Source organism: Chiloscyllium plagiosum, unplaced genomic scaffold, assembly GCF_037043375.1.
Source record: "Chiloscyllium plagiosum isolate Xiang-an unplaced genomic scaffold, Cpla_swu_hap1 HiC_scaffold_5, whole genome shotgun sequence".
Taxonomy (NCBI): domain Eukaryota; kingdom Metazoa; phylum Chordata; class Chondrichthyes; order Orectolobiformes; family Hemiscylliidae; genus Chiloscyllium; species Chiloscyllium plagiosum.
The window spans coordinates 120,731,858-120,752,723 of NW_028270143.1; the positions used below are offsets into that span (position 1 = coordinate 120,731,858).

General features: G+C 38.2%; 1 protein-coding gene across 2 annotated transcripts in view; it reads right to left on the reverse strand.

Annotated features, from left to right (window-relative positions):
- Positions 1–5,078: 5,078 nt before the first annotated feature.
- The window catches only part of LOC122550144 (meiosis-specific coiled-coil domain-containing protein MEIOC-like), a 59,617-nt gene continuing 43,829 nt past the window's right edge, over positions 5,079–20,866 (reverse strand). The window contains exons 6-8 of one of the 2 annotated variants that reach the window (XM_043690791.2): positions 20,294–20,428; positions 14,429–14,609; positions 5,079–13,163 (exon numbers count right to left, since the gene is read on the reverse strand). In XM_043690791.2, the coding sequence (XP_043546726.1) occupies positions 12,874–13,163; positions 14,429–14,609; positions 20,294–20,428 (606 nt within the window). In that variant the 3' untranslated portion in view covers positions 5,079–12,873. Of the gene's footprint in view, positions 13,164–14,428; positions 14,610–18,657; positions 18,694–20,293; positions 20,429–20,866 lie in introns of those variants that run through there. The other variant, XM_087987603.1, reaches the window with a different exon arrangement.

Below are 20,866 nucleotides of genomic sequence, written 5' to 3' on the forward strand. Positions count from 1 at the left end.
AGCCCCACACCCCTCCCATTTATCTATCAGCTCTTCAGCCCACAAGCCTTATTCTTAATGAAGGGCCTATGCCCAAAATGTTGATTTTCCTGCTCCTCGGATGCTGTCTGACCTGCCGTGCTTTAAGCACTGCACTCTAAACTCTAATCTCCAGCATCTGCCGTCCTCACTTTCTCTCGTATCAATTAGCTCTGTCTATCACTTTCTGCTCATATTGTTTGGGATACAATTAGTCCTGTTTGGTAGTTTCAGCAGGTTAACACCTCATCTTCTGGCGTGCCCTCCTACACTCTCCATTGAAGCAGGATTGATCCCCTATCTTGATGGCAATGGTTGGGTGGGGGATATGCCAGGCCTTGAGGTTATAGATTGTGCTGGACTCCAATTCTGCTGCTTTTGATGCCCACAGCACCCATGGACACCCAATCTTGAGTTGTAAGATCTGTCAAAGTCTGTCTCATTTAGCACAGTGATAGTGCCACACAACACGAAGGAGGTTATTTCTCAATGTGAAGATTGGATTTTCATCTCCACAAGGACTGTGCAGTGGTGGCTATTACTGATACTGTCATGGACAGATGCATTTGCAGCTGGTATATTTTTAATGATGAGGTCAAGTTTGTTTTTTCATCTTGCTGGTTCCATCATCACCTGCCACAGACCCAATCTAGCAGCTATGTCCTTTAGGACCCAACAAGCTCAATCAGTCGTACTGCTGCCGAGCAACTGTTGGTGGTGAAAGTTGAAATCCCCCACCCAGAGATGCCTCAGTGCTTCCTCCAAGTGTTGTTCAACATAGAGGAGTACCAATTCTTCAGTTGAGGGAGGACGATACATAGTAATCAGCAGGAGGTTTCCTTACCCATATTTAACCTGAAGCTGTGAGACTTCATGGGGTCCAGTCAATATTGAGGACTTCCAGAGCAACTCTCACAATTGTATACCACTGTGCCGCCACCTCTGCTGGGTCCGTCCTGCTGGTGAGTCAGGACTTATCCAGGGATGGTGAAGGCGGTGTCTGGGACATTGTCTATAAGGTATGATTCTGAAGTATGACTATGTCAGGCTATTGTTTGACTTGTCTGTGAGACAGCTCTCCCAATTTTGGCACGAGCCCCCAAATGTTAGCGAGGAGAACTTTGCAGGGTCGGAAGGTCTATTTCTGCTATTGTCTTTTCCACTGCCCAGGTGAATGCCAGGTGATCCATCCAGTTTCATTTCTCTTGAGACTTTGTAGCAATTAGTACACCTGAATGGCTTGCTAGGCCATTTCAGAGGGCAATTGAGAGTTAACCATATTACTGTGGGTCTAGAGTCACATGTAGGCTAGGCCAGATTTCCTTCCCTGAAGGACATTAATGAACCAGACAGGTTTTGTTTTCAACATTCAACAATGATTTCATGGTCATCAGTTGATTCTTAATTTCAATTTTTTTAAATTGAATTCAAATTCCAATATCTGTCGTGGCAGCATACAAAACTGTGTTCCCTGAACATACCTAGGTCTCTGGATTAATAGTCTAGCAATTATACCACTAGGCCATCGCTTTCCCTTGTAATAACTTCCAAGTTATTTTTAATTTCTTCTGGAAGGTAACATAATAGTTTATCCCAATTTTTGACTTTCCTTGTCCAATTTAACTTGAGGGATATAAAATTCAGAATCATCTGGATTTGGATCTTCACATGGAGCTGTTCAAGTACCACATTCTCTTTGTACTTGCCTTCCCTATCAAAATGCCATTTGAGTATATTCACATTAGAGACTATTTAAACAAATCAAATGCAATGCCCGAAAAGAGAACACCAACACTTGCACTCATCTTCTTTAAGTACATTAAGCCTAAACCTAACTTGGAATTAGAGATATTGATCCCACCAAGAGTTCCCAGTTTGTTATGGACCATCAGAGAGAGAACAAGTGATCTACCTCAATTAGGTTCAACAGACAACTCTAAACCCCAACTGGAGGCAAAACAAAACCACTGGTCTGTGAGCCTGACTCCACCATGCTTCTTTTGACTAATTTAAAAACTCAGGGATCTCAATGCTGTTAACCCACTGCTTCTGAAGCTGACATTCTGGAACCACAGTGGCAAAACCTCTTTGCAAAAGAAACAACACAGAACAAATCTCTCTTAAAGGCACATCATCTGCAAACTGTCAATCATGCCTGTGAAGTGTGATGTTTATGGTTCAGATGGGGATGACAACTTTAAATGTAGGGGACATGTAATACTCACAGGAGAGGCTATTGAACTTCGATGTGATCAGTGACCACTTATAGATAGATTGCATATAGTACGGTGGCTATCATACAGTCTTCCTTGACATTAGTCTAGATTTTAAAGGCAAGTTTTCCACTTGACTGAAGAAATCCTGGTGGTATTCTCAGCACTTTTCTTGGACATATTTGGCACAAAGACCAGAGACCAAAGACAAGTTTGAGTCCCACCAGGATTGCTCAGCACCCTCCACCCCAATGCTGCTTAACCTGTTGTGCTTTTTCCAGCTCCACACTTTATCCACCCTGATCTCATTACAACTTTGACTCAAACATGGCCAGAAGAACTTAATTCCAAAGATGGGAAGAGACTCAGGATATAGGTTTGCTCGCAGAGCTACAAGGTTTGTTTGACTTTTCGTCACCATACTAGGTAACATCATCAGTGAGCCTCTGCATGAAGTACTTGGTGATATGGCCAGCTTTCTATTTGTGTTTAGGTTTCCTTGGGTTGGTGACATAATTTCCTGTTCTTTTTCTCAAGGGGTGGTAAATGGGATCCAAGTCAATGTGTTTATTGTAGAGTTCCAGTTTGAATGCCATGATTCTAGGAATTCTCATGCATGTCTCTGTTTGGCTTGTCCTAGGATGGATGTGTTGTTCCAGTCGAAGTGGTGTCCTTCCTTATCTGTAAGGATACTAGTGAGAATGGGCCATGTATTTTTGTGGTAAGCACAGTAAGGGACTGTCCTTGACATCAAGGACCCACTTGACCAAGTGTGGTGTAAAGGAGTCCTAGCAAACCAAAGCCAAGGGGAATCAAGGAGAAAACTATTTGTTGGTTGAAATACCTGGAACAAAGTGGATTGGTTGTTATTGTTCAGGTCAGTCATCTCAACTCCAGACATCCTTAGGATAGTATCAACACCCTTCAGATGCTTAATCAACAATATTCCCTCCATCACAAGATCCAGTGGCAATGTTCACAAGTTATTGAACAATGTTTAGCACCATTCATGGCACCTTAGTCCATGTCCAAATGCAACAAGACCTGGACAATATCCAGGTTTAGGCTGAAAAGTGGCAAGTAGGAGATTTTAGAGGATTGCAGATGCTAGAGAGTCAGAGTCGATAAAGTTTGGCACTGGATAAAGCACAGGCAGCATCCGAGGAGGAGAGTCGATGCTTCATCAGTCCCAAAACATCAACTCTGAAAAATGACAAGTTAACATTCATGCCATACTAATACTAGGCAATAATAGTCTCCAACAAGGGACAACGCAACCATCAACTCTTGACACTCAATGGCCTTACCATCATTGAATTTCACACAATCAACATCCCTGGAGGTTGTCATTAGTCCAGTTCAGTTGCTAGTCAGCCATATAAATATTGGCTACAAGAGCAGGTCAGAAGTTAGAAATCCTATAGCGAGTAACTCACTGACTTCCCAAAGTCTGTTCATTTTTGCAAGGCACAGCTCGCCAGGCTGAGTGCAGCTCCAAAAACACTCAGGAAGTTTGACATCATCCAGGACAAAACAGGCTCAAGGTATTTGTCATTATGGTTAACACATCCTAGCACAGCCAGCCCCACGTCTTGCCCCAGTCATGTCTAACCAGGTCACACAGCTTACTTGGCATTAGCTACATCCCATCCTAAAGTCTCTTAGTCACCACTACTCTCTTCCCAATACCCACTGCAGATCAGAATCTTATCATTCTCCAGTGGGGGGCACTGACACCTGTTCCTATGGAAATTAGTGCATCACGGTGAATCCTTAATTAGAATTATGCAACTTGCCTCTATGAAACCTGTCTCATGGAAAGGCAGAAGTGCTCACCACTGCCTGGGCATTGCAATGTTTGTGCCACTGGGAACAGCATGGGGCAGCACTGCTGCCTCACAGCGCCAAGGACCTGGGTTTGATTCTTGTCGTGTCTGCATGGGTTTCCTCTGGGTGCTTCAGTTTCCTTCTACAATCCAAAGATGTGCAGGTCTGGTCAATTGGCCATGATAAATTGCCCATAGTGTTAGATGCTTTAGTCAGGGTTAAATATAGAGTAGGGGAATGGGTCTGAGTGGGTTACTCTTTGGAGGGTGGGTATGGACTTGTTGGGCTGAAGGGCCTGTTTCCATAGTGTCAGGAATCTAATATTTAAACATCTCAAATGCTGCATTCCAGGAACCGTCTTTCACAATTGTGCTGTTTAACTGCCTACACTGAGGATATGGAACAGAAAGCAAAGTTAGTCTCAGTTCGCTGCGAGGGAACTAGAAGTATGGAGAATCATAGACTCCCCACAATGTGGAAGGCGGCCATTCAGCCAGAGTCTGCACCAACCCTCTAAAGAGCATCCCACCCAGATCCATCCCTCTACCCTAACTTACATTTCCCATGACTAATCCACCTAGCTTGCACATGATGGACAATTTAGCTTGGCCAATTCACCTAATCTACACATCTTTGAGTATATGGAACATGCTGGGATGCGGTGATGAATACAGAATTGAGTTGAACAAAAGCAAATAGGAGCTGCTGTCGCAAGGTTACCATTTTGAATTTCAGGAATTAAAACCTTGTATTTTCTTGAAGGACAGAATTGTAAGCTGCAAACAGGCAAGTTGGGCTGCTAATGAATTACAAATACTTGGGAATAAGACAGCCATCACTCGGTGATTCTAAAGTTGCTGTTTAAACCTTGAGGGGAATGTCAGAAAATGTTTTCTTAATAGAGATTATGGATTTTTTTCAGAGTTTTGTATTTTCTATCATTTCTCACCATTGCATATCACTCAAGGGCACAAAATTCCACTCATAAGTTCCATACCCAAGAATAAGAACAGTCAAAGGTTAACATCAAACTAATTTAAACTTTATTTCTTCGCAGTAAATGAGCTAATGTTCAAACTGTTTTTAAAACAGAGCTCCAATGCTGCTACACACCCCAGTTAAATATAAACTGCAACTTTTAAAATAATTCAGCACTTGAAAGCTATGTCTGCGATAAACAAAAATTTGATTGTTAGCAAGACGGAATTCAGCAACATTTGTAACAAAATATTGTTTAAGTGATTCACAAAGACAGTATATTTATAATTAAACAGCGTTAACAGAATGTTATGATTGGTCCACATACATGCACTGCAGACTTCTCCTCTGTGATCAAGTTTCAGTCCTTGTCCTATACTGAATTTATAGATCAAACGACATCTTGTACACCTTCCAGAACAGAGCAACCTAACCACATGATTCTAACAATAGGAACTAAAATATTTTTCCCATAACATTTATGCAGCAGCAGCAACACAGGTTATTTTCTTCCAAGTATATGATGAGAGCATCTTTTAGTGAACATTGTTATCCTCAAAGTTGATAATATCGTGACCATCTTTTCTAACACCTCACTCTCACAGGAGAAGTCTGCAATTGCACACTGGTCTCAAGCATCTGAACACTTCTACCTTAAGAAAACATTGGAATTCCTATTATAGACAAATCATAAAGATACTGTAGAAATCCAGTGACTTAGAAACATGCTCAGTTCCAGTTAGTCTCTGGATAAAGCACAAATGCTATTGAAAATAAACAGTTAGTTGCATTGGTTAAAAACCACATTGAGCATGGAAAGTGCAATGAAAAGATTAAATTATTCAGAGCTCAAATTATTTGGCTTTAGAAATTTTTTCCCTTTGTTAACTCAAAGCTAACAGACTACAATAATTAAATCTCCCCTGAATATAAATTAGGTGTTCTTGTGGGGCAATCATGTCAATATCTTTCCTTAGGCAAACCAAACTTCCTGTATATTGTATTAAATCTAACAATGGTGATCAAGGCAAAAGACATGATTAAACATTTTAAAAACTTGGAAATATTGAAGTACCACAATGCTTAAATTTTCAACCAAGGGCAGAGGTATTGTGGGCAAACCCCTTATTTGTTAAATTAACATAGTAAGAAAGGGGAAAATAAGTGTTCCATAACATTCTAGCACCTAAAACCTATTAAGTTGTTAGCAAATTTCACACTGATCCAGGATAGAACATACTAACATAATGGATAACATACTCTTCATTTGATGAAGATAGTTTAGATTATTGCATAAATTACATTCCATGCCATTAAATACCAGTGAAGGTTGATTGATTTCACAATAGTACCATTAAGCAAGTGCCTCATGCCTTTTACTGAACCACACTAATACAAATACATTTAAGAAAATTAGCATGCTGCACTGTTAGCTATACATTGTCACATCTTATATAATTAATTTTGTGAACAGCTAGCAGAAACTAACAATATTTTAAACATCAGTAGTAACAAGTTTAATTATAAAGCTGCTGAATCCAACATAAATACAGCTTTTTACCATTTAAAATAAAACATCAGTAAAAGGCACATTACCATTTTTAAAATGCACAAAATGATTTAGAAAGATTACACACACCGTGAGTACAAATTAACGTATGTAACCCAAAGAAGAATCTACAATGCCCAATACATTCATTACTAGAGCACAATCCAGTATGGCTACAAAAATAAATTTGTGTAAACAAAATCTAAGATTTTCAAAAATGCACAAGCAAATCATCTTTTGTTCCCTTCTTTATGTAGGTCACATTGCCGTACATTTCAATGTGTACGGTTTTAATGCTTTATTAAAATCTGTAGCAAACTAGTTCCATAAAATTTATACCAAAAATGAGAATTGTAAACCTATTATACAAAGGCATGTTGCAATCTAGGTTATAAAAGGCAGCACTGATCTCTGTGGATTTTGACTGAAAACCACAACCTTTATAAATTCAGAAATATTGGTCGTTAAAATTGTCTGTGGGCTATAATAACTATAAAGATTAACTGTATCATCATTCTTTTCCAGAGATGAATGTACCTGGAATGTTTCAACAAATTTAATTGCTGAATTTTAAAATTCACTTTCTAAAAGGAAACTCTCTCTCTTTGAATTCCAAAATATTGACAGCCAACAGTAAAATATATGCCTTGATAAAAATAATTAGGTAATTCAGAATGCAAAATAGTGCTCTGTAGTACTGGTTTTAATGTCTGAATTAATTGATAAATATAACTACACAGTCATCTTCAGGATATAATGTTGTGACTACAAGCATTCATTAAAGATTAGGGGATATAAAGTTTCTACTTCTGTGCTTGAAAACCCATGATTGTGGGTGGAGTTGTTGGTCAGGGTAATGTTTTTGATGTACAGAGGAACCTCAATTATCCGAATTTCAGATTATCCGGAGAATATCGCAAGGTCCTGATGCTACGCTAAACAGTGTTAGCTGGCATTCGATTATCCGAACAAAATACTGTATCATTCGGATAATTGAGGTTCCTCTAGTACCTAGTAAATATTTTACATTTTCATAAGGAACACATGAAATCTGACTTTTAAACAAAATCAATTTGGTGGTTTAACTGAACATTTAAAGGGAAGTAATACTTATGTCAACACTCAACAATTTGCATTTACGGAATGCCTAGGAAATTAAGTTTAGAGATTAGGAACATATATTCCATTTAAAAGAATCTTTTAAAAATATGTAAAATGAAACACAGGGTCAAATTTGGAAAGTTATTCAGACTGCCATTTCTTCATTTGTTTCAATTTGAAGAGGAGATTCCAGACCCACAGCAATGTGGGTGGCTCTTAATTGTCTCTAAGAACTGACAAATATAGGATGGGCAATAAATGTTAGCCCAGTCAGTGATGCCTACATCCCATGAATGAATCAAAATAATTAAAAATTGATTGTTGGTTTGTATTAACCATAGATCTTAAGATAATTAAACCCAAAGACTCTCAATGTTGCCTTTTAATAATTTTATGCATACGCAGAACTAATGTAATTTCAGTGGGTGCTACTACTTTGCCTTTAAATCAAATCTCATAGAATAGTCCCAAAGGGATTTCTCCCTGAGCCAATCTCTCCAAATATAAACTATGAATACTACCTAGTTTATAATACCATTTTTCAAAAATGAGATCACATGGTCATTTTTATTAAAAGCATTAAATTGACAAAAGAGTTTAGTGTAATATGAATGAATAAACAATTTTGACCTATGTTAATAGTCCTATAAATATCTCAAATCTTCTCTACATTCACAATGCTTTAAGACGCAAGACTTCTGATTGTCTAAGCCCAAGTATGAAAACTAGCATATGACTAGCTCTATGTAATAGAATGTCTCCAGTCCCTAAATGGTTCCAAAATTCTGGAAATAAATCAGTTAAACAAAAATAGCTTTGGTAACCTAGTATTGTACACAGTTAAATTTGTGAAAAATACTTTGCACATACAACCCAAAAAACTAAATATTAAATATATATTTCCTGAGTAAACAGTTAATCTAATTAGGAAGGTTTGGCAAGAATAATCCCATTAATACAGTACATTAGATACTAAATCTGAATTTAAATTAAGATTGAATCAATATTAAAATAAATATGGAATGCTTTAAAAATTATAATCCCTCAAACTGATAACTACAAAAAAAATCAATTTGTCTTCATTAAGTGCTTTCTAAATCAAAGTACAACATTTATTATTTCCCCACCATAGAGGGTTAGTAATTTGAAGAACTAATCCTGAGTAACAGTTCTTTTTCTTTCTTAAACATTTTACACAAATTATAGTTTAAAATGAGATTATCCACGTTATGTAGCACTCATATGCATTCATTCAGTCTTTTAATTCTGTGATGCAGTGATGATGACTACATTACAAAGATTGCACTATGTTAAATACCACACTAAACAAGTTGGATTACATTTCCTCAGTTGAGCAGTTCATAATTATAATTTATAATTACCTCTCAATTTTAATTAACAACCCAACAGGATTCTGGTGGATGTTTTTCAAATGAGCAAGTAAAACCTTTGTTCCTAGATTTGCACCCAGTTCTGTTCCTAGATTCTCAAAATAGGTAACTTCAAGCTGTCACTTGTTTCCTAATTCAACAGCCTTAGCCAACCAGGTAACAAAAAGTATTTTGTTTTTTGAATAGATTATACAACAATTCAGGAGAAAAACATAGGTTTTTAGATTGGAAGAATGAGTTTCAAATGTGAGTTTCAAAAGTACAGTCCAGTTACCTCTTATATCAACATTTCACTAAGAGATTAATTTAGTATTTATACTAATTTGCATGATGAGACAAAATATGATTTATTGAACATGTATATTTTGGGTGGGTTGCTTTAACTCCCATTTAAAAAAAAGACAAAACTTGCATAAAAGACTATTATCAAATAGACTAAATATCAGTATCACTAGAATTTTTAAAAATAAAAATTTGTGAAAAGGCTAAGAAAAATTTAATTTGTATGCTACTTGTGACAGCAAATTTATAAACAACACTGACAATTTTGCCGAGGGCCAAACAGAAAATCCTTCCTCCCACATTAACCATAGATTTTTTTTGGTTTTAACAAAAATTAATCATTTCGATGCCTTTTGACTTAATTTTATAAAATTAATTGACTGGCTATGTTTAAAATAATAATTTCTGCATAAGTACACTACAAAATAATGACAATACAGCAAAAAAAGTCACCTTCTTAATTAACCACAAATTTGTTTTACTTTCAACAGCAATTCTGAAGGAATGCTTCAGTAAAATCCAGAAAACACACTGGAAAAGGCTTCTCATTGATGGTGAAAGGTCACCAGCATTACTGCTAAGATTTCAATTTGCCTAATTGTTTTCACCATTTAGGAGATATGGGTCATGGAACGGATGATGCATACAAAAGAGTCTTGTTTCCCCCCACTGTGGTTTAACATGTGTATTTAAGCTTCATGAAATCTTTTTTTCTAACCAGTCAACTTGAATTTTTTAAAAATATAAACTCATGAAAAAAATACTGGTCTACAGATTCCAGAACTGAGCAATGCACCCTACTAAAACCAACAAATTTAAAGGAACAATTGTCAGTCAAGATGCGACTGAATTTTCATTTGTAGTTAACATGCTATTATTTTCCTTAGAAAGGATTCATATTTATAACCTGAAAGAAACATTTTTTTGCTGAAAATTTAATTTGTATCTTGAAGTTTAAATTCTTTTGTCTGAACCCAACTGGCATCACTATTAGAAAATTAGAGATTAGAAAATCTAGCTATTTTTGTTTTCTTCCCTTCCTCGAAAATAGTATAAAGTAAATTAAAATATAATGCAACATATTCAGCATGGAAATTATCAGCTTTAATGGGAGCCAACTCCCTGTTACTTGAAAACAACAAACCCTCTCCCCCAACTGAAAAACTTAGTTGAGGCAGTGCTTATCAGTGCAGTTAAATTCTACAATGTGCTTCAAACATTTTATTAGTTGGCAAATGCACGTAATATAGTAGTTAGCCAAAGAAATCAGAACATTTCAGGATTGATGCTGAGTCAATTTTTTAATTTAACAGTGAAAAACTGATGTAGGTTTGAAAGAAAATTGAAAATTGGGTGCTTACTATAATGGGATAGTTCTACAACTGTGTGGCATGTTTTAAAAAAAAAATCCCAGTATCTCCAATGAAGTGAGAAAGAATAAAAATACATAGAACAAAGTTAATGCTACCTAATGACCGCTTCTGCAGATGAGTGTGTGAATACTGGTTTGGGTTTGATTATAATAGGTCCATAATTAGTGAAGTAACCCACCAGACCTCACTGTAAATGTTCAAATGCACATGTACAAGGTACAATGGACCACAAATGCCCATTGTACCATAAATTATCGTGCATCATTACTTTGGGAAGATAGCAGTAATGCTATAAAATAACAAAGTTTCAAAATGAAATATGTTACATTTTTGGAGAATATGGGTTCCAGCAAAATGTTATTATTAGTTTGCTGTATTATAGCACCAATTTGTTTCATAGGCTATTAACTGCAATCAGACAAATTACATAAAAATATCATTCTTTATAACTCCCCTTCCCTTTCTGGAGTTCAATTTGAAGAATGGATCAGTTTGTGAAGTGAAACCAAATTAAAAGTTACTGGTGCATGTTTAATTGCCGGGGATCTCATTGCATGTGCAATTCTTTCATTTTGCTCATCTGAAAAAAAGAAACCTATAACTAAAATATCTCATCATGTTACGAATTGGATGACTGTTTTTAAGTGCTTAACATTACTAGCTAATTGTTCTTCAATGCACAGGCACATAACAGTACATTTCTTTAACAAATAATATCAAATAGAATTGTTAAGTAATATATCTCATAACTCTACAATTTCCTAACCTGTGAGTTATGAAAATCTTGTTAACTCATTGGATAGGTAAATACATTTTTTTTAAAAATAGCCCTGTTTTTGGTTATGAATGTTTCAGTTGCCATTACAATCTAATTTAGTCGTGTGACTACAAAGTTGAAGAAAATTTGAGAGATAAAGTAATCAAATTCCCAATTATCTATGTAGTTACTTTTAATTTAAAAATGATCCAATTCCAATTCTGTTTTTTTAAATTTTCTCAAACCTTATTGGTATCACAATACTTTGGAAAGTGGACAGTACTGTTCCAAAGTCCCAGTACCTAAACTAAATTTAGAATCTGACCACGGCACACTAGTTCAAAGAAAGACAAGAGATTCTAACAAATTCTGTAATTACACACAGAATGTCAGTAGAATATGAAAATAACCTATTAAATAATGCAATTGTTCACTTCTAGTTGATTTTAGCACCATTACTTATTTTTAAACCAGTTCAGTGTTAGTTGATCTTATTGTATTAATCCCCAGTTAAACAGGTTTAATGACATTTATTAATATTCCTCAGAATGGAACATTTTAGTTTTCAATAATATTTCATAATTTAAAATTTAATTAAGAAATATTCTACATAACCACAAAGCATAAAAGAAAAGAACTTGCTTCATTGATTGGCTTTTTGAATAAACTCAACGCAATAGAAATTATATTGCAATTTAGAAACTAAAAAGGCAAACGACTGTAGTTCTCGACAGTTCTCCAACATGTCAAAATCAGGTCGAAATGGGTGCTACATAAAACTGCAACAGTACTCTACTCCCTTAGTAGTGCCACAGTGGTTCATTCTTCACTAATAATTACTTCATTCACAAAAATTCAAAATCTTGTTTCAGTACTAAAAAAAAACAATTATTTGGTTTCTCCCCTCTTCTGCATAAGATGTGATGCAATCTCCTGAACAGCCTGGTTACTATCTAGTGATATTAACACATACCAAAGCCAGTTTCAAATAGAAATAAGTTTGTCAATATCCTGATGCAGCTGAAATTACTTCTTACAGCACAAATGTAGTGTCAGGATCTTATAGAAATGGTGATCAAAATTTCACACTTGTACTAAGATCAAATTTCATTGTTTTCAAAAACTGATAACCAAATAACATTGTTCCACATCATTCCTCCTCTCTTCTCAGGTAATCAACTTGCCCTTACCATTTAGATTACAAGGTTAATTTCAAATTTCGGCAAGCTTTTTTTTTAAAAAAACGTGGCTCATCATTAATCCTAGAAGTTCATACAACGCAAACAGATACGCAACAGTGCTTTAAACACTTCATCCACAGTTTGACATATTCCATAGCAGAACTCACAGAATAGAACGCAGTTGCATTTAAGCTGTTGCTTTTTCAACACACTTCTCTCTTACAATCAATTTCCATTTTTATTGATGCATGTCCAGCAAGGTCAGATTCAGACTTTTCCACAATTTTCTCTTCAGCAAGTCTCTTGTCATCATTTTTGACAGTAGCACTCCCCTGACCAAGTTGTTTTAATGCCTTTTCAATTTCAACTTGCTTGACTACAGTCCCCAGGAAACATTTTGGCAAGATCATCTGCAACGCACACCAGAGAGCAGTACGGGCCTTACGTGTTGAAATAGTCAAATCCTTTATGGCAGCTGCCAAAGCCAACACATCTGTGAAACAAAACACAAAGCGATTATCATAGATATTGAGAGGTATTGATGTGGAGTGATTCTGGAAAAAGATTAGTTTATGTATTACAGCAACCAAATGATAGAGAACAAGACAGGAATCAGTCAGCACAGTCAAATGGCAATTATTTAGTACAGCATATTTTGAAAACTTTGTGATCTATTATTTATAAGCTCTTTAACAAGCATCAAGTTTCATCCAGAACAGAATTTTTTTTGTATTTTTATTACAGACTAGGGAGAAAATTAATAAAGCCAAAGCACAAAGGGATCTGGGAGTGCTAGTCGAGGATTCTCTAAAGGTAAACATGCAGGTTGAGTCCGTGATTAAGAAAGCGAATGCAATGTTGTCTCTTATCTCAAGAGGGTTGGAATATAAAAGCAGAGATGTACTACTAAGACTTTATAAAGCTCTGGTTAGGCCCCATTTGGAGTACTGTGTCCAGTTTTGGTCCCCACACCTCAGGAAGGACATACTGGCACTGGAACGTGTCCAGCGGAGATTCACACGGATGATCCCTGGAATGACAGGTCTAACATATGAGGAACGGCTGAGGATACTGGGATTGTATTCGTTGGAGTTTAGAAGATTAAGGGGAGACTTAATAGAGACGTACAAAATAATACATGGCTTGGAAAAGGTGGATGCTAGGAAATTGTTTCAGTTAAACGAGGAGGCTAGGACCCGTGGACACAGCCTTAGAATTAGAGGGGGTCATTTCAGAACAGAAATGCGGAGACATTTTTTCAGCCAGAGAGTGGTGGGCCTGTGGAATTCATTGCCACGGAGTGCAGTGGAAGCCGGGACGCTAAATGTCTTCAAGGCCGAGATTGATAGATTCTTGTTGTCTAGAGGAATTAAGGGCTACGGGGAGAACGCTGGTAAGTGGAGCTGAAATGCGCATCAGCCATGATTGAATGGCGGAGTGGACTCGATGGGCCGAATGGCCTTACTTCCACTCCTATGTCTTATGGTCTTATGGTCTAATCTGTTCATTTTTCAGTGCTTTATAAGTAACCAAAGGATACCTTGGTTTTGTATTTGATTAAGGTTGAGAGAGGCAGAACAGTGAGACTAATATTTACGAAAGGGGTACAGTCTCATAGGATTTATCAGTTGGAATGATAGTAATGTACTATGTTCAACTTCCCATACAAAGACAATAATATTTTAACAATAGCAAATTCAATTCTCTTTTGTGTGACCATCTACACCAGAAGCTAATACATTGTGAAGAACTGCTTACCCTTGTCATCATTGTAGCGAGGCGCTCCCTGCCTCTGACGATTTGTAGCATTAATTATTTCATCTTTACGACGTGCTTGCGTGACATGAATGGCTTCCAAATGACAATTGAGAGTTGAAGATATATTAGCATGAATGGGAGAACTTTGAAGACGTTCCATTTTGCCAAACAAGGTCAAGACCTGCCATACAATTAAAACGATAGTCAGAAATGCTTCCATTCTTAGTGAACATTAAATTTTCAAATTTAACAGTGCTAAGCAGTATAATGGTAAGTACTTCCCCATGAAGTTTCTCGTACATCTCCAATTTACAAAAACAAAATGGTAAAATATAATCTCTGCCATGAATCTGCTTACCAAACTCAATCATGGCTCAATTGATAGTCACAGTCAGAAGGTTATGGGTTCAATTCCCGTAAAAACCAAGGCTGACACTCTAGTATTGAGTTGACATCTGTTGAAGGGATGATAACTAGAGGCAATACCTCAGACTGCTCAAGTAGAGGGTGATGTGAGAATCAAAAAGGGGTAAAAGTTTACCTGGCTTCGTCCTCATGAATGTACCTAGCAGATACATCTGTCCAAGAATAACCACTACATAGTATTTTTGGAGACAAAAATCCCCATTCTCTTCCATGCTGAAAGGCACCAATACTATGTTAGCTATATGTGAGATTCGTAATTTCAATTTCGATCTAGTAGTTCAGTTACAGCCCCACTGATATTTTTCTCTTCTGCATGGACCTCCAAAGTCTTTGTGTGGCAGCAACTTCTGAAACCAGAAGTTATTGCTAAGAATTGCATTGATGGAAATGTGTTGCTGGAAAAGCGCAGCAGGTCAGGCAGCATCTAGGGAACAGGAGAATCGACGTTTCGGGCATTAGCCCTTCTTCAGGAATGAGGAAAGTTGGTCCAGCAGGCTAAGATAAAAGATAGGGAGGAGGGACTTGGGGGAGGGGCGTCGGAAATGTGATAGGTGGAAAGAGGTCAAGGTGAGGGTGATAGGTCAGACTGGGGTGGGGGCGGAGAGGTCGGGAAGAAGATTGCAGGTTAGGAAGGCGGTGCTGAATTTGATGGATTTGACTGAGACAGGCTGGGGGGAGGGGAAATGAGGAAACTGGTGAAATCCGAGTTCATCCCTTGTGGTTGGAGGGTTCCTCGGCGGAAGATGAGGTGTTCTTCCTCCAACCGTCGTTTCGCTGTGGTCTGACGATGGAGGAGTCCAAAGACCTGCATATCCTTGGTGGAGTGGGAGGGGGAATTGAAATGTTGAGCTACAGGGTGGTTGGGTTGGTTGGTCCGGGTGTCCCAGAGGTGTTCTGGGACACCCGGACCAACCAACCCAACCACCCTGTAGCTCAACATTTCAATTCCCCCTCCCACTCCACCAAGGATATGCAGGTCTTTGGACTCCTCCATCGTCAGACCACAGCGAAACGACGGTTGGAGGAAGAATGCCTCATCTTCCGCCTAGGAACCCTCCAACCACAAGGGATGAACTCGGATTTCACCAGTTTCCTCATTTCCCCTCCCCCCAGTATGTCTCAGTCAAATCCATCAAATTCAGCACCGCCTTCCTAACCTGCAATCTTCTTCCCGACCTCTCCGCCCCCACCCCAGTCTGACCTATCACCCTCACCTTGACCTCTTTCCACCTATCACATTTCCGACGCCCCTCCCCCAAGTCCTTCCTCCCTATCTTTTATCTTAGCCTGCTGGACCAACTTTCCTCATTCCTGAAGAAGGGCTAATGCCCGAAACGTCGATTCTCCTGTTCCCTAGATGCTGCCTGACCTGCTGCGCTTTTCCAGCAACACATTTCCATCTCTGATCTCCAGCATCTGCAGACCTCACTTTCTCCTCTAAGAATTGCATTGGCCTACCATTGGAGCAACTTCATGTAGGCTATGTGGATATGTAATGTTCATGAAGTGCTGTGAGCCATCAATGGATATTTGATTTATAGTCAACCACCTTTTCTTGCAGATTTACGGATGTGCAGTTCAGACAGCCAACTTACAGTACCGTACGCTGTTAGGCGAATTCTTCAATCCAAATTTTTGTCAGCCACATTAATTCACAATGTAATAAAAAGTTTAATCTGGGTAAAATCAGTTTCATGATAAGCTGTCCTTTAATTCCTTTTATGAACAAGATGTCCTTGCAAGGGGAATGCAAATCCTGTTAGCTCAGGGAGGCCAAATCCCACAGGATCTACAGTCAAATCACTCATCAAGTAATTAAGACGACAAATAGAATTTTAACCATCAATACTATGGCGTTCAAGTTTAAAAATAGCAAAGTCTTGTTACAAATGTACAGGGTGTTGGTGAGGTTATGTATTTAAGAAAAGAGATACTGCAATTGGAGGCAGTTCAAAAGAGATTCACTAGGCTGATTACTAGGATTAAGGGACTGACTTACTGAGAAAACAGGTTCAGCCTTTTTCATTAGAAGGAGAAAGATTCTGAGGGAGCTGATAGGGTAAATGTTAACATGTATCCACTAGTGCGGGAATTTCAAATTAGGGGACAGAGTTAAAGAATAAGGAGGCATTCATTTAAAACTGAGATGCAAAGGAATTTCTTCTCTCAGAGGATTGTGATTGTTTAGAATTCCCTACCTCAAAAAATTATGGAGCTAGGTCACTTCAAATATTTAAAGAGGAGGTAGACAGATGATGAAATCATCGACTTGAGGCCTAAATGAGGTGGCTAGGGAAAAAAAGGTATATATCAGATCAGGCATGAACTTAGAGTTATAGAGTCCAACAGCACGGACACAGGCCCTTTAGCCCAAACTGGTTCATGCCAACCAAAACGTCCATCCATGCTAACCCCATTTCCCTGTACTTGGCCCATATCCTTCTAACCTTTCCTATCCATGTATTTGTCCAAATGCCTTTTAAATGTTGTTAATTAACCCACCTTAATCACTTCCACTAGCAGCTCATTCCATATGCATTCTACCCTCTATGTAAAACAGTAGCCCTGCACATTTCCTTTTATTCTTTCCCCTCTAACCTTAAACTGATGCCCCCTTGTCCTCGATTCCCCAACCCTGGGAAAAAGACTGAGTGCACTCACCCTATCCATGCCTCTCATGATCTTATACATTTCTATAAAATCCCCCCTCAGTCTCTTCTGCTCTGAAGAGTCATAGCTTCTCCTAACGTAGAGAATTATAGGTTAGGCTTGGGGGGCTAAACGGCATAATTCTGCTTCTTCAGATGATTTGACCTTTTTTTTTTGCAAAATCTGCATATTTCAAAGCTTTCAAAGAACTCCAGAAAGGTTTTCACGATCAGAGGTATATGGTTGGTATGTTCTGTAGGTTTTCATGGAATTAGCTTCAGTGAGGTCAAACTCAGCATTTTTGTCATCTGTTGTACATCAAGTGCTGAGATATTAAGTAGGACTGGGAGCTATTGTACAGGCATTCATTTCAGTGTATGGTGAGGTTCATCAGGGATACCAATGGAGATAGTCATATTGTCATACAGCAAGAAACAGACACTTCAGTCCAACCAGTCCATGCTGACTGTAATCCCAAATTAAACAAGTCCTACCTGCTTACCCTTGGCCCATATCCCTCCAAACATTTCTAATTCATGTAATTAATTATCCAAATATCTTTTAGCATTGTAACTGTACTCACATTCGCCACTTCCTCTGGAAATTCCTTCCACACATGAACGACTAAAAAAAAATTGCCCCTTATGACTGTTTAAAATCTTTTAAAAATATGTCCCCCTAGTCTTGAAATCCCACACCCTCAAGAAAAGATATCTACCATTCATCTTATCTATACCCCTCATGAGTTTATAAGCCTCTAAGGTCGCCCCTTAATCTCCTACTCTCCAGTGAAAAGAAATTTGAGTATTTTTGTGGTTGCCCTCTGACCAAAGAGGGGAGCATATTCTGAACAGCAGACAAAAAGAAGTATGGCTAGCAGTACCCAGAATGGAGATGCTTTAGTTTCCAGACAATGTTTATTCTGATCTTGGTCTTTTCTATGACCGTTTTGCAAATTCAAGCGGACTCCAAGGTACCTGGGATATGGGTCATTCCTGTCTGATGTGCTGGGAGATAACGGAAGTTCACAGTTAGTTGCTGAGGTGTAAAGAAGTGACTGTGGTCTCAGTTGAATTTGGATGGTGATGCCAGTAGTTAACGATCACTCTGTCACCTCGAAGTCCTGGGACAAGGAACTGCTGTGAGTTGATTGAGTAGCAAGGGCCAGATCATCTGTTTAAGCAAACTTCCTAGAAGTGGTCGGAGGCATGTCATTCACACATTGAGGCACAAGAAACAACAACATTGACTTTGCAAAGTCCTCCTTACCAGCATCTAGACTTGTGCCAAAATTGGGAGAGTCATCTCAGAGACTGCTCAAGCAAAAACCTGATAGTCATATTCACGGAATATGACACTACCCCATTGACATTGTCCCAGATGCCAGAATGACCATCACCAGATGTGTGCTATTCCATTAATAGGATAAACTTTCCAAAAATGGTGTCAGAGTGAGTTGTGCTGGGGTTCATCAACATTGTTGTTGAACATGAAGTCTTATGGCATCAGGTCAAACATGGTAAGGAAACTTCCTGATCACATCTCCATTAATGAATTCAGAACTCCACCAGATTAAACAACACTTGAAGGAAGCACTAAGGGTAGCAAATGTACTTTGGGCCAGGTTCTTCAATGTCCTTCACCATGAGTGACTCCACTACTGACCGAGTGCTAAAGGACATATATACCTAGTCTAGTAGGTAAGAGGCAGTGAAGGAACTAACAAAGAGAGAAAAATATACTTGATCTCATCCTTACCACCTTGCCTGTCAGATACATCTCCTGATGAAGGGCTTTTGCCAGAAACGTCGATATTCCTGCTCCTCAAATGCTGCCTGACGTGCTGTGCTTTTCCAGTACCACACTCTCAACTCAATCTTCAGCATCTGCAGTCCTCACTTTCACCTGTCAGATACATCTATTCATGACAGTATCAGCAGGAGTGACCACCACACTTGTCCTTGTGAAGACAAAGTCATATATTCCAGTTGGCTGGATGGCTGGTTTGTAATGCACATTGACCCAGCAGCTTGGGTTCAATTCCTGCATCAGCTAAATTACCATGAAAAAATATTCTTCATTACTACTCTTGCTTGCCTGCGGTATGGTGCCTCTCAGGTTAAACCACCAACAACTGTCTCTCTAATGAGACAGCAACCCTATTGTCTATGCCAATATTCCCTTTGATTTAAAATAGAGATCATGATGCACCTTGGTCATCAACAGCAACAGGAGTATATTCAACCACAATTTACAATTTCTTGGCTTGGCAGATCCCTAAATTGACCATTACTATCATACCAGCTTTTTTCTTGCATAGTCCAGAGAGATCATGAAAAGTAGTCAAACCGCTTCCAAAATTTAAATTAAATGTTAATGATTCTTAGTGTTTACTGGTACAAGTAATAAATCTGTTCTTAAAATTCTAATTTTGTGGCCAAGGAAAGAAAAGTCAATAAGTAATAATAGTTAGTTTGGGAATAACCAAATGTTTTCAAATTGCAATTTACATTAACAAATGCTTAGTACATATCCAATATTCTTTATAAACAGTATTTCAAGTAGACAATAAATAAAATTGTATATAAATGATTTACTGGGTAGAGTCATACAGCATGGAAGTACACCCTTTGGTCCACTTGTCCATGCCAACCAGCTATCCTAAACTGAATTAGTTCCATTTGCCTACGTTTCGCCCATTTCCATCTAAGTTAAGGCCTGAGAGAACAGGAAAAATAACAAGAACAAATTGTGTTAAAAAATTAAACAAAACACAAATATGAATCATACCCGAGCTTGTTCGCGTAACTGATCAACAATTAAACGATCTACTCTTGAAGGGTTGGAAGGCAGGCGAGGAATAGGTGTATTGTTTGAACTAGACACTCGCTTTCCAGGAAAATTTCTTGCAAGCTCTGCTTCAGTCTGTAATTAAAGAAGTGAATTAGGACATGTTTTGAATTTGACTTCATAGTTTGTTAAAATTTTGCATTATTTGTGAACATGAATGGACATAATTGTAGAGAAGTATCAACATTTACAAATGAAATGAATCAAAGAATTGCTGAATCATAGAATCCCTACAGTGTGGAAACAGGCCCTTTGGCCCAACAAGTCCACACCAACCCTCTAAAGAGTAACCCACCCAAACCCATTCCCCTAGCCTATTACTCTACATTTACCCCTACTAATTTACACTTCACTTACACACTATTATTGTCAATTTAGCATGGCCAATTCACCTAACCTGCACATTTTTGGACCTTGGGAGGAAACTGGAACACCCAGAGGAAACCCACACAAACACTGGGAGAGCGTGCAAACTCCACGCAGTCACCCGAAGCTGGAATCAAACCCGGGTCC